The sequence below is a fragment of the Quercus suber genome, unplaced genomic scaffold (assembly GCF_002906115.3).
Source record: "Quercus suber isolate HL8 unplaced genomic scaffold, Cork oak 2.0 scaffold_6, whole genome shotgun sequence".
Classification (NCBI taxonomy): Eukaryota; Viridiplantae; Streptophyta; class Magnoliopsida; order Fagales; family Fagaceae; genus Quercus; species Quercus suber.
In genome coordinates, this window is record NW_027069472.1 from 739068 (window position 1) to 753486 (window position 14419).

General features: G+C 36.2%; 1 protein-coding gene across 1 annotated transcript; it reads right to left on the bottom strand.

Moving 5' to 3' along the window:
* Positions 1–59: 59 nt before the first annotated feature.
* LOC136067578 (uncharacterized) lies at positions 60–5674 on the bottom strand. The gene is made up of 5 exons (XM_065773668.1): positions 4694–5674; positions 2055–4040; positions 1610–1937; positions 960–1525; positions 60–836 (listed from the first exon to the last, which is right to left on the bottom strand). Exons 1-5 carry the CDS (start codon positions 5672–5674, stop codon positions 60–62), a joined length of 4638 nt encoding a protein of 1545 aa, XP_065629740.1.
* Positions 5675–14419: the final 8745 nt, after the last annotated feature.

Sequence of the window (14419 nt, forward strand, 5' to 3'; positions counted from 1 at the left end):
TCGTGATTTCAGTTACTTTTTTTGATGAACCGAAACTTTATTAAAAAAGAAGAAGCAAACTACAACAACTTACTGGACTCTCTTGCAACAACAGAAGAGAGACAATTCGGGCAAGAACCACAGCCAAAAGAGCCAAAAAAATTACAAGATAAACACCATTTTGCTAAGATGTGGGCAGCCTGATTACACAGTCTAGGAATCCACGAGACAAACATGTTACTATGGAGAGCAAGCAGTGAACTCAAATCAACACAAAGCGACCTAATTCTCCAAGGAGGAGGTAATGTCAAATTTGAAAGAAGTTGGACAACAACTTGAGAGTCAGACTCCACATGAACAGAATCACCATCCAGAGCAGGGGCAAAAGAGATCGCCCATCTAACTGCTTTTGCTTTAGCTTGAAGAGGGAGGGTGGTGTTCACTTTCTTGGAACCGGCAAACACCAACTCCCCTCTCCAATTTCTTACAACTACAGCGATGGCAGAAAAGCGAGGACCCACTGCTGCGTCTACATTAATTTTTATGTCCCGCCTTGAGGGAGGAAACCAAACTTGAGGAGAGGCCGAATCCAGATGAGTAGTAAAGGAGGCTCTTGAATTTTTATGTTCAGCAAATAGACTAGAAAGCCTTGTCATAACTCCATCCAAATTAAGATTAGCGATATCAAACAGGGATCTATTTCTAAGCTTCCATATTACATCATAGAGGATCGCACCAAACAGCAAAAAATCTTTTCTTTGACAAGGATTCATATTGGCCACAAAAGGAGGAGAAATGAGAAAACCAATAAAGTCCGAAGTGGACTCAAAACCAATCGCTTCCATCCTCAACCCCCACTAACTTTGAAACCATACAGCTTTAGCAATAGCACAAACCATAAAGAGGTGAAGGGAAGACTCATCATTCGAACCACACAACGGATAACTTCTATCAATATTCTCATTAAATTTACTGATTACCTCTTTAGAAGGCAGTACATTGGCAGCAATTCTCCATAAATGCATCTTAAGGCGCTCATGAAGCTTGGATTTCCATATTTGACCTCTAGTAGCATCAATGTTTGAGGGGGATGAGGCTGCCCTGTACAGCCAATAAGCGGACTTGGCTGAAAAAGATCCCGAATTTGTAACCATCCACGACCAACTATCCTCAAATTGGTTAATTGGGATGGGGATTTTCAGAATGAGATCAACCACCGTCTCATCAAAGAAATAGTTCAGTTTGTGAATATCCCATCTACTGTGATCTGAGGAAAAGAGCTGAGACACTACCAAGGCCAAGTCTAGATCAGCATCAACCTTAGGGGAAGGAATGTAGCCTGGAAGATCGAGGATCCAAGGATCAGACCATATTCTAATAGAATCCCCATTGCCCAAAACAATACATGCTGCCTTGGCTATGATGTGCTTAATACCTAACAAGCTTTTCCAAAATGGGGAAGCATGGCCATGGTAAGAATGAGACAGCCAGTTATTACGGATCTTGTATTTCGCCCTCAGCACTTTAACACAAAGACAATCTTTTCCTGTTAAAATCCACCAGCCAAATTTGGAGAGGAGAGCTTGGTTGAAGTTTCAGAGATTCCTGAAACCCAAGCCTCCCTCCTTACGGGGCCAACAAAGAGTAGACCAAGACACTGGACTCCAGTATGAACCGGACTTAGATTTAGGATTCCACCAAAATCTACGAGTTGATGCATCAAGTTGCTCACAAAGACCTTTAGGAAACTGGATGGCAGACATAGCATAGACTGGAATGGCTTGGGCCACTGATTTGATAAGAGTTGCTCTCCTCGACCAAGACAAATTTTTGCTTTTCCATCCACTTAGCTTGCAATCCAGCCTTTCTTTAATGTATCTGAAATCTTGATTTCTGCTTCTAGACAGAAAGAGAGGAACACCGAGGTAGGTGGTGTTATTTGACAGAATGTTCAGACCCTAACAACATCTCACTTGATTTATAAATTTAGGGCTCACCCCTTTTGAAGGGAAACAACCAGATTTTTCTATGTTAATGGACTGACCCAACCAAGAGCAATACTTCTCCAGGCAAACTTTGAGGGTGGCTAGCTCAGAAGATTTTTCCTTGCAAAATAATATGATGTTATCAGCATAACACAGCTTAGAAATGGGAGGAGCAGTATTGGATACTTTAACAACAGATAGCCTCTTTTGATCAACTTCCATGTTTATAAGCCTTAGAAGAATTTCACTGCCCAGAATAAACAGATAAGGTGATATCGGGTCACCTTGCCTAAGGCCCTGGGAAGGAGAGAAACTTGGACATTGACCCCCATTTAATAGAAGAGAAAAATCAACTGAAGATAGATATTGATGAATGAGGTTAACAAAAGTGCTACTGAAACCAAAAGCTCTAAGAACCTCCAACAAAAAACTCCATTCCATTCTATTGTATGCTTTTTGAAAGTCTAGTTTGATTCCAAGAAAACCCTTCTTCTTCCCTGTGTGTTTGAAACTGTGCACAACCTCATGAGCCAGAACCATATTTTCATTAATCCATCTATTCGGAACAAAGGCCACTTGGGCTGGATCCACCATTTTATCTAATAGAGGTCTCAATCTATTAACAATGATTTTCGATATCACCTTATAACTCATATTACACAGACCGATAAGTCGAAAATGATTAAAATTATGCGCACCTTTCTTTTTTGGAATAAGGGAGATGAAGGTTTTATTGAAATCTTTCAGAAGCCAGCCCTTAAGAAAGAAACTCTGGACAGCAAAAACTAGCTGGTCACCCACAATGTCCCAGTAATGCTTATAAAAAAGAGCTGGGAATCCGTCTGGACCTGGAGCTTTAAGGGCTTTCATCCCGAACACCACTTTTTTAATCTCATCCCTAGAGGGCACTTTACATAACTCTAGATTTTCTTGATAAGAAACACGTGGTTGAATGAGATTTTCAAGATTCACAGGGAACTGGGGATAACCAGAATTGTACAGAGTGGAGAAGTTTTCCAAAAAATAACTTTGGATATCCTCCCGGTCTCTAATCCATGACCCATCATCCAACTTTATCTTTAAAATGCAATTCCTACACCTTCTGATGATGGTTGAGAGATGGAAAAATCTAGAATTACAATCCCCCTCTTTAACCCATAGTTCTCTAGAAATCTGCCGTAACCGCAGGTCTTCTCTTGCAAGCCAGTCATCAAGTTCTAAGTTTAGAGAAGCCTCAGCGTTCAAATTCTCTCTCGAAGGAACTGCTTGTTGAATTAGAGAAATTTTATTTTGGAGATATTTGATTTTTTCCTTTGTGTTTCCAAACTTTTCCTTATTCCACCACAAGAGATCTCGGCAAGTCATTGACAACTTTTTAGCTAGTTTGAAGCCATGAGAGCCCTCCACCCAAGTTTGCCATGCACCTTCCACCACTCGTCTGCTACCTTCCTCCTTGGTCCACATAGCTTCAAAACGAAATGGATGAGGCCACTTCCCAGAATCTAAAGGAGTATCAAGCATTATCGGATTATGATCCGAGTTAGAGTTGCACATATGTCTGACCCCAGCCTTGGGGAATAATGTCTGCCATTCTTGATCACACAGACATTGGTCCAATCTCTCTTTTTTATTGGCCAAACCTTCCCTTCTATTAGACCATGTGAATGAAGGACCAATAAAACCAAGATCAATAGCACTCGTATTCACCATAAAATCTCTAAGACAATGCACTGAGCTTTCAGCCACTAACCGCCCACCACATTTCTCTTTCGCCCTCTTGATGCAGTTGAGATCTCCAATCACTACCCAAGGCCCTGAAAATGAAGAAACCATGTTCTCTAGCAACTCCCAGAATTTTTTCCTTTTGGACCTTTGGAAAGGACCGTAGATAGCAAATAGAAGCCAAGGTGCTTCAGGAGGATCCGAATAAACTAGAGCCACTATCATATTCCTATCAGAAAATACTACTTCCATCTTAACACCAAGTCTCCAAAAAAGTGCAAGACCACCAGATTTTCCATTAGAATCAACACACCACGAGTCAACAAACTTTAATCTATTGCATAACTTATTTATCTTTGGAGAATTTATTTTTGTTTCCGAGAGGAAAACTATGTCCGGATTAGACTCTCAGATTAGCTCCTTAAGAGTTCTAACTGTTGGAGCTCTGCCAACACCCTGACAGTTCCATGCAATGGTCCTCATGGCAAGGAGGGGGGCATGGTAAGGCCCACCTCCTCGGCCATAGCAGAAACATTTGAGGAAGATGTAGAAAAAGAGCAGAGAGATATAAAGGAATCATCCTTACCATTTTTTAATTTTTGAGTACGGGAAATTGCCTTTGCTCTGGCTAGCACTTTGAGTGATTTTCTCCTGTGAGGACTAGAATGTTTTGGTAAAGGATGGGAAGGAGTGTGAGTGAGTTTGGGCGAGGTGTGGGTGACATTGTGTTTTGATTTTTTGGGTGAGGTATTTGGGGATTCTGAGGGGCTTAAGTGCCTTGCCTTTCTTTTGTTTCCTAGCAACGGATGAGGATGTGGGCTAATTTTGTTTGGAGGTTGAGAGGTGGATATTTTTGTGATAGTGGGTCTGGTATAAGATGGGCCAGCATATTTGTGTATGGGAGAGTCCAAAGGATAACAGTCTGGGCCCCAACAATGGGGTTGAGATGTTACTAGATTGGAACAAAGATTGGGACTTGCTAAGGAATTTAATCGGACATCAGTAACCTTTTCCAATGAAGTCCCATCATTCTGAAGAAGAGTCACCATCTTACTCTGCTCGAGGACCTCCATTGGTTCTTCTCTTTTTCCATGTGCCTCCCCTGTAATCATTTCATCCCGAGAATCCTTGGCTGATTGGATCCGACTGGACTGGTTTATTTGAACAGAGGGCCTTGAAGTTGGGAGCGTGGACACCATTGCTTGACAATTTGGAATGAGAAAATCATCCAACTTGATACCCGGTTGAAATTCACCATTATCCACTCTTAGCCACTTCCCAAAGAAACCACAGTTCTGGACTCCCAATTCCTGACAGTTAAGAAGATCATGGCCAAGCAAACCACAACCAAAACAAAAATTCCCCAATTTTTCAAACTTAAAAGGAATCCACAGTACAGGAAGATTATCCATTTCCAAAGGGAAACCTGGCACTAACGGGCAACGAATGTCTAATTCAACCCGAACTCTAACACTTTTGCTCCAAATCCTAGAACCAGGACCAATCAAATCAGTATCCAAAGCTTTACCCGCTATACTACCAATTTTCAACACGTTCTCCTTACTTCTTCTATTGAGCGGGAGACCATGGATCTGAATCCAGAATTCAGTGGTGGAAAAATCTACTTCAGACACACTGATATCAGAGCAGAAACGTTTTAGGATTAAATGCTCGCCCTTGACTGTCCATGGCCTTTTATCCCAAGCACGTCTCACGTCTGCCTCATATAGAAATGAAAACATAAAAATGTTCTTGTCTACTACAGTCACTTCTATATCATTTATTACATTCCAAGCTTTCACCAAAATTTCTTTGACTAAATTCCCTGGAAAGGACTTGTTGGATAGAATCTTACCAATCAGAAGCTTCTCTGAACTTTCACTGGAGGATAAGACCACCTCTAGATTGATCTTACCTTTAAGGACACTACTCAAATATTTTAAGGACAAATTTGTGCTATAAATAATCAAAAAGAGCCAGCAGCGCATTGAGTGTATCCCAAGAGGGTCCAAAAACCACTACAAATTAATTAGGGTAAATTTCACTAATTACTCCTGAGGATTGAGTTAATAGCAACAAATTCCAAGATAATTCGGAATGCCAAATTGGTCCCTAAACTCAACTAAGTCCCTATACACCGTTGACTCTGTTGGTCAATTTTTCTCCTCTCAAACTTGTCTCTTCACAAGCTCCTCTCTGTGACTCTCTCTCTCTCTCTCTCCAACCTCAAATCCACCGCAACCACCACCACAGCCAACTAAAAACCCAAAAGAAACTCATACCAAAACTCAACCAAACTCATAGCAATGAAACCAAAATACTCCAACAAACCCAAAAAAATAAAATATTACAACAAACCCACCACTACCACAGCGGAACCCACAACCTCCCCGCAGGAAATCCTCCACCACCACCATCTAAAACCCATAACAGAACTTAGCCAAACCCATAGCAAGAAAGCAAAAATCTTGCAACAAAACCCAAAGAACTTTCTCAGTAAACAAACAAGGAAAAAAAAAAAAAAAAAAGAGTGAATGGAATCAACAAGCAAAACTCAATGAAGAGGAAAACACAACAAATCAAAGTTCATTTGAAGATTTAAACCCAAATCACAGAACATGCAAAATTCTAATCCAAAACCAAACCCAATCAATCAAAACATCCACTTAACCAACCACCCCAATCAATCAAAACATCCAAATTCACAAACCTGATTAAAAAAAAAAAAAAAAAAAAGTGCTCCAATCTATGTGGCTTTATGACCATCCACCACCAACCACTCCCACGGCAAACCCATCACCGTCGATCGAAACCTAACCACCCCTAACCCACACCACGGCACCGCCACAAGACCACGAAAGAGAAAACCCAAACCCCCCGACGCCGATCCATACCATGAACTACCACTAGCCCACACTATGGTGCCGTCACAAGACCACGAGAGAGAGAAATAAGGACTCCAACATCGATCCTCACCAAAACGCACGAACCACCATTTACCCAGACCACGGTGCCGACGCAAAGACCACGTGAGAGAGAAGAGAGGGACGAGTCACTAAGAAAAGAGAGTAAGAGAGAAGAGAGAAGAGAGACGAGAGAGTAGTTGGACTGAGAGAGAGATTAAAAATAAATTATAGCGTTATAAGTTTAAGAACTGAAATTGTCAATTTTATGTTTAGGACCCGGTTGGTATTGCCCAAACCTCAGGGTTATTAGTGAAATTTATCCAATTAAATAACCCCCCTTCGTTTCTGACACACCCCAAAATTCCAAGAAATTAAGTACTTCACGGAAAGTCATAGAATGTTTTAAAATAAAGTTGTAGTGTGTTCCCCCACCATCAAAAAGAGGGTTCCAATTTTCACTTTCTTTAACACTTGAAAGGAAAACATTTTCTACAACAAGAGAGTAATTATAAATTAAAATTAGTAAGGTGTTGCGGAAATCTTGAGAGAAAAGGCTTGAAGGAGACAATAGGTTACTTTCGCAACATTACTTCTCCTAAGTCCATACACAAATTTGCACACATATATTCATACACATCAAATTCTTCGTCAACATTGTATCTAGTAAACAATAGTACCATCAATGACGCTATACTAGCACCCACATCTGCAATTCAGGCGGAAGATACGTGAATATAAGAAGGCCAAGAGAGTAAGGAGTCAAGTTAATCAAACCGTTTTTAGGAGGATATACTCTTACAAATAGCATATATTCCAATAAAATGACACAAAATGCAGGAAAAAGATTCAGAATTTCTCCCCATCAGAAAAGGTTTCTTTCTCAACTAGCTTGAAGAAAAACCCTCCAAACTCTGTCAATATCTTTTTATTGGGTGTGAATTTTGAAAATCTTACGGTTGGATTGTATGTTCTTATATGTCTTCCATGCTTGCAAAATTTAAAGAAGATCAAAGATCAATAGCTATATTATCAATCAAATGTTTAAATTTTAAGTTTTGTAATATAAAATTATGCATAAAAAATAAGTTTAATGATCGAATAGTAAATAACATCCGATTTAAACAAAAATTAACATGTGTATTAAGAACATAATGAACATGCAATAAAATTATTAGATTTTCAAAATTCACATCCAATAAAAAGATAATGAAGTTAAAGGGTTCCTCTCCAAACTAGTTTAGAGAGAAACCTTGTTCCTACCCATCCACCCTATACACAATACCCATAAGAAAATAAACACTAATCATATGAAATAAAAAAGTTCAAATTGCATATATCTACTTTTTCAAGTGGGTAATCCTAAAAAAGTAATAAAGAAAAAAAAAAAAAAAAGAAAAAAAAAAGAAAAGAAAAGGAAAACAAAACAATTGTAGTGAAATTAAAGTGTTATCGTTTTGATCTTTACCTTTAACAATAACGAAACGATTTTGATACTTCACTTGAGATTAAATCAACTAGATCATCTAGTCTAGATGACGAAGAGAATGTGAAAAAAAAAATGATTTCTTTTTAATTATATATACTAACTTACTTTTCCAGTAACTAGTATTCCCTAAAATCAAATAAACAGTTAAGATCAAAACAACGCTAAATTAATGGTTAGGATTTTCTTGGATACCATACCCAAAAAAATAAAGTGGATACTGTAAAATGACCTTATGTTAAGAACAAAGATGACTATCTTGGTTTGGTTATATACAGTTATTTCTCTCACAATACGTGATATCCACACACTAATTTTTTTTTTTTTTTTTTTTTTGAGGAAGCACACACTAATTGATTCCATGTGTTGTGAGAGACCTGTCATATGCATCTGAAATAGGATATACCTTCTAGATAAAAATATGGAAGAGTTAGCATGTGTAGTTTCATTTTAATGTAGAAAAGGAGTTAAACATTGAGTGGACGTCCTTCTTTAAAGCACAATTATGAACTATTTATAGTTCCATCATGGATATAAACGTACAAAATTTCCTTGTCGCTAGAAGTATCACAAGGTCAAATGCGGCACCACGTTCAGTACAGGGGTTCACAAAATATATAATATTTTTTTAATATATATATATATATATATATAAAAGGTTAAGTTCAAGTTATATTTGGTATAAGTTTAAGTAATGCTATATCACTTAATATTTTTTAATTAAACACAAATTTTAACATATCAATTGTTAGATTATATTATCTTCATGCATTCTAAATGCTTGCAAAATTTCAAGATAATTAAATATTAATAGTCATATCATCAATCAATTAGTTAAATTCAAGTGTTTGTAGTTTAAAATAATGTATAAAATATGAATTTATGAATTGAATGATAAATAACAACTAATTGGCATGAATGTTGGTATGCATATAAAAAACATATAGAACATGTAATCCAACAGTAGAATTTTTAAAATATGAATTCAATAACAAGTTTTTAGATGGTGTAACATTGTTTTGAGTTACACTAGATGTAACTTGAATCTAACATTATATATATATATATATATATTGGAAAACTTAGCTAAAATAAACTTGAATATGATCATTTTAATAATATTTTGGCATTTTTAAACAAAAAAAGGCCCAACAACAAAGGTAGAAATTTGTTGATCTTAAACCTCATAAAAGCCCATTTAAATAATAATAAATTTGAAAGAGATATAACTCATAGGGTTGATAATTAAACTATAATGCAATGATTTCAAAATATGAAACCCTGCAACTATAAAACTTAATGTATTTGTGTTTTTTTTTGGTGATGTAGATATATTCTTCTTCCTTTTTGAGAAGAAAGATATCAAATTCATTAACTTTGGCGGTCAAATCAACCTGAACAATAAGAAGAATGTTTTGTGGTACATCTTCCATCTAGAAAATTAAATTGGGCGAAATAACTGCCCTTCTCGCAATGAAATGAGCTACAAAATTCCTTTGACAACCAACATAGGAGAAGCTAATACAAGAGAAAATAGGAGATAGGAGTTTTACATCTTGAATTTAATATCCATTTAAAGCTAGAGATGGTTAATTGTTCATAAGTCCGAGATGTCGATATATTCAAGTTCTTTTTTGATTTGGACTTTGTATAATTTATGTTTCTTACTAATCCCCTAGAAAAGAATTTAGAGTTAAGAGTGTTCAAATTTAATTTTAGAGGGCCAATATATATATATATATTGCCAGTTAACTGGGTTCATTTGAACCCCAGCTGGGCTGAACACGGTGCAGCCCCAAAGCCTCCCAATATCTAACATGTTATGATATAACTATCACCCTACAGTATGGGTAAGGACTAAATAATGCAACAACCATTGTTATTAATACCATTTCGGACCCCGTTTCGGTTTGTCCAGTGGAATGGAATATTTCGGTACCGGCTGATTTCGGCGTACCATTTTAGAGTGTTTCGAGGTTCTTAAAAAATAATTTATATATATTCTTGTTGAACATAAAATTGTCAATTCTAATAAATAAATAACTAAATATCAAATAATACAAATCATTTAGTCTTAACTCTTAAGTCTTAAACATCAATATAACATCAATTTAACATCACACAATAAGAAGATTTACAAGACAATAACTAAATATCAAAAAATACAAGATTTACTCCTCCTCCTCATCATCATCCATGAGAGAAGGATCAAATTCATCATCAAAAGAACTCCCAAGAACTACCAGCACCCATTGGACCTTTACTCTTTTATTTTTTTTATTTTTTATTAATAATAGGCCAAATTCTATACCGGCCGAAATTTGCATCTCGGCCGAAATTGGCCGGAATTGACCGGAATGACTGGAATGGCCCGGAATTTGACCCGAGGTGGAACGTGGGGTATTCCGGTACCGGTTTGCATACCGATACGAAAAATTCCGGCTGAAACGGAACGAAATCAATAACAATGGCAACAACAACAATAATTCCTTTGGAGTATTTTCCAGTCGGCCCAGGGTGCTAGGGCTCCTTTGGGTCCCCTCCTAGATTGGTCCTGATACTATGTACATGTATTTTGTAATGAAATCGTGCAAAATGAACTTTATTTTTTATTTTTTAATATAAATATATTTCAATCCATGGAAGCATCGCTAACTCCTATAAATACAGGCTGAATAGAGCAATTACTACACCAAGGAAGACATGGATAGCTACACCCATAATTCAATTCATGAACATGGACATGGCCATGTCTTGCAGGTTGAGAAGGTTCTTCACATGACATCGGGAGTAGGAGAAAATAGCTATTCTCATAACTCAGCGCTTCAAGTAATTCTCTCACTCTCACTTAATTTCCCTCTCTCCTTTTTTGGAATAAACTATTTAGAGAGAGTTTCCTATGTAGCCATGCATGCTAAAGCTAGCCATGATGATCATTATTTATAGTGTATGTACCATTAAGAAGAATACTAGTATCACAACAAATTATTCGTAAGTTTTGCTACAATTCGCTAAACAAGCAAGTTGTGAGTTTTGTTGTGGTACTAGCATTATTTGTAACATTAAATGTTTTTCAACACACAACAGAAACTTGTTTCCAAAGCTGAAAAAAATGTTCACATTTATGATTTTCTGTTTATGTAGTAGTTAAAAAAATGATTTTCCATCTTGCGTTTCTCTCAGAAAACAGTGATTTCCAAGGTGAGACCAGTGTTGGAGGGCACTGTCAGAGCTTTATATAGCAAGGAAAACTTTCCTCGTTATTTTTCCGTAGCAGACTTGGGTTGCTCTTCAGGACCCAACACACTTATAGTTACCTACGAAATGATTGATGCCATAGTCGGACTGTGCCGAGAAACTGGACACTCTCCTCCTGAGCTCACAGTGTTTCTAAATGACCTTCCAAGTAATGATTTCAACACTGATTTCAAATTACTGCCAGACTTCTATGGTATGCTGAAGAAGGAGAAAGGCAATGATTTAGGGCCATGTTTCATAGCCGGAATGCCAGGGTCCTTCTATGGCAGGCTCTTTCCTAGCAAAAGCCTGGATTTTGTTCATTCTTCTTATAGTGTGCATTGGCTCTCTAAGGTCAGCATCTTCACACTCAAAAATATTGTTACATTGCAATTGGTCAATGACCTTTAGGTTCAATGGAGTTATCCAAAAGATCTAATCCCCTTCCCCACTTGAAATATATCAAAAACTATAAACATTGTATTTGATTAATTACTAATTTAACTCAATTATATGATCCACAGTATTATCGACTTAACCACAAATCAGCGGCCATAACAAGAAGTAAGATTATAAAAAGCGACAAGAGAATATATAAAATACGGCGGCAAAGTGGAAAACTGATAGAACTTTGTAAAGGAAAAACCATTACAAAGTAACATACCCTAACTAAGGTAATCCACTATAGAAGGAGTTTACAATTTTCATTAAAATTTCATGCAATTTCTTTATTGCCTCCGAGTACTTTTCTACTTCATGAACTTCTTATGTGTTGACGTTTGAAAGTCTCTCTGTTCATTAGCACGTTTGTGATGTTGGTTTTGTATCTCAAATTGTCACATGAAAAGCATCTGCGTGCACATGTTTTGTCAAGATCAACGCTTTCCACTTTTTTGTCAAGTATGCTCTGAACCTTCTCTTCTCACTGTCATGTCAAGATTAACACTTCCCAAATCATCAAAGCCTCTCAAGTAGACATGGCAAATTGGTAGGTCGGGTCAATCAGGTTGGAGGTCAAACAGGTTACGGGTTAAAAACGGATCATTTTAAACAAGTTAAAAATGGGTCATTTTAAGCAAGTTAAAAACGGGTTCGGGTCAATTGGGTTGGGTAAGATTGACCTGTATTTTTAATATGATTTTTTTTTTTTAATAAAGAAAACAACATGTATTTGCTATTTAAAAAGTCATGCAACAAATTACTTAATGTAAAATGCATTACTTTGAATTCACCACTTATATCAAGAATTAACTTAGTTAAACTTATTAATACTTATTCAATAATTTCAAAATTATACAAATCCCAACATTACTAACTAAAACAAAATAACATAAAGATAAGTAAAACAAATACATAAGTTTTATTTCTACACAATATCAACATTTCAAAATATAAAACAAAATTACAAATGACTTATTGGGTAACTCATATGACAAAGAATAAAAACATATAAGAAATTTAAAATCTTGAAAATTAATTTATAATCTATTATCAATTGTTGTTAGCACTCTATTTCAATTTAAGAATATACATTAAAGTTTGATTGTTTATTTATTTATACATGGTCTCTTTTATGAATATCATATCATTATTACGCAACACACACTCTAAGAAATATCATAATTTATTTTGAAAAGCCGTTTATTTTGGACATAAATTGTTAAAAAAAATACATCTAAGCATTCATAATTTATGCTAATTTGATACTTTGGCTTCACTATTTTCACACTTATGGATGTTTCTCACACATGTTTACAATTTTAAATCTATATTTTTAACTCTATTATAACCAGATTATCTTAACATGTACTTTGCTATTTGATATCTAAAAATCTTTACTCATTACAGAATGCTCAACCATTCATTTTTCAATTTATTTGCATGCAGTTATGTAAATGTCTCAATTGTTTCATCAAAGCTCACAACAAACAATTAAACCAATATTGTCTTTATTTTATTTTATTTTTTACCAAAAAAAAATTTAAAAATGGTTTGGGTCTTAGGTCTTGGGTCGGGTCGGGTTGACTCGCAAAAAACATAAGTCGGGTCACGAGTTAACCTATTTTGCTTCGGGTCAAAAAAATCTAGTTCGGGTTAGGTATTTTTCGGGTTAGGTTGGGTCGGGTTAGAAAATTCTGACCCGTTTTGTCATGTCTACTCTCAAGGCAACCTTAGGGTCTGCTTGGTTTGACCAAAAAAGTTGTGTATTTTATATTTATTTTCAATTTTTGTGGAACCCACTACTAAAAAACTTATTTGGATTTGTATTTGTATTCAGTTTTCATTTTTAGTATAAATAAAAAATAAGATTTGAATACAAAAAATGAATACAACTTTTTTGTGTTTTCATTTTCTTGAAAATGAATAGAATGACATTTTCGTAAAAAAATCAAATCTGTGGATCCCACTATCACTGACCCTCTCTCTCTCTCTCTCTCTCTCTCTCTCTCTCTCTATCTCTAGTTGGTGGTTGTCATAAAAAAAATGAAGGGGAAGACAATAGAAAATGATACCAAAAAAAAAAAAAAAAAGAAGATGGAAACAAAAAATGAGTACAAGATTTGAGGATAGAAAATGAGTATAGAAAATAAATATAGGAAAACAATACAACCTTAACACAAACCTGAAAGCTCGGAAATGTGTTGAAAACACACGAGTAGTTTAGACCCCCAAATTAAAGTTATGGCTTGGTTGATTTTATACTAACTTAATACTAAGTGCGGAATAGTGTAAACACAAGCGTATAAGCAAGACAACTACTCTAATCCATATTTAAAGCAACACAACAGTAAAAATGAAATGAACAAGAGTAAGGAAGAGAGATGCAAACACAGATAACACCGAGACGTGTTATCGAAGAGGAAACCAAAGAACTCGGCGAAAAACCTCTCCGCCGCCCTCCAAGCGGAAATCGATCCACTAGACAATCAGTTGAGATACATGGGTTAGCAAGAGACCCTTCAAGCCTAATCTACCCAATGTATCTAAGCCCTCCAAGCTTCTACTCCAATAAGGCTTCTCGGAACCGTGTCTTGTCTTAGTTCTCCAGATCCCGCAACAAGCTCCATGTTGCATTTGCCATTCTACGTTTCTTCCAATACTTTCCA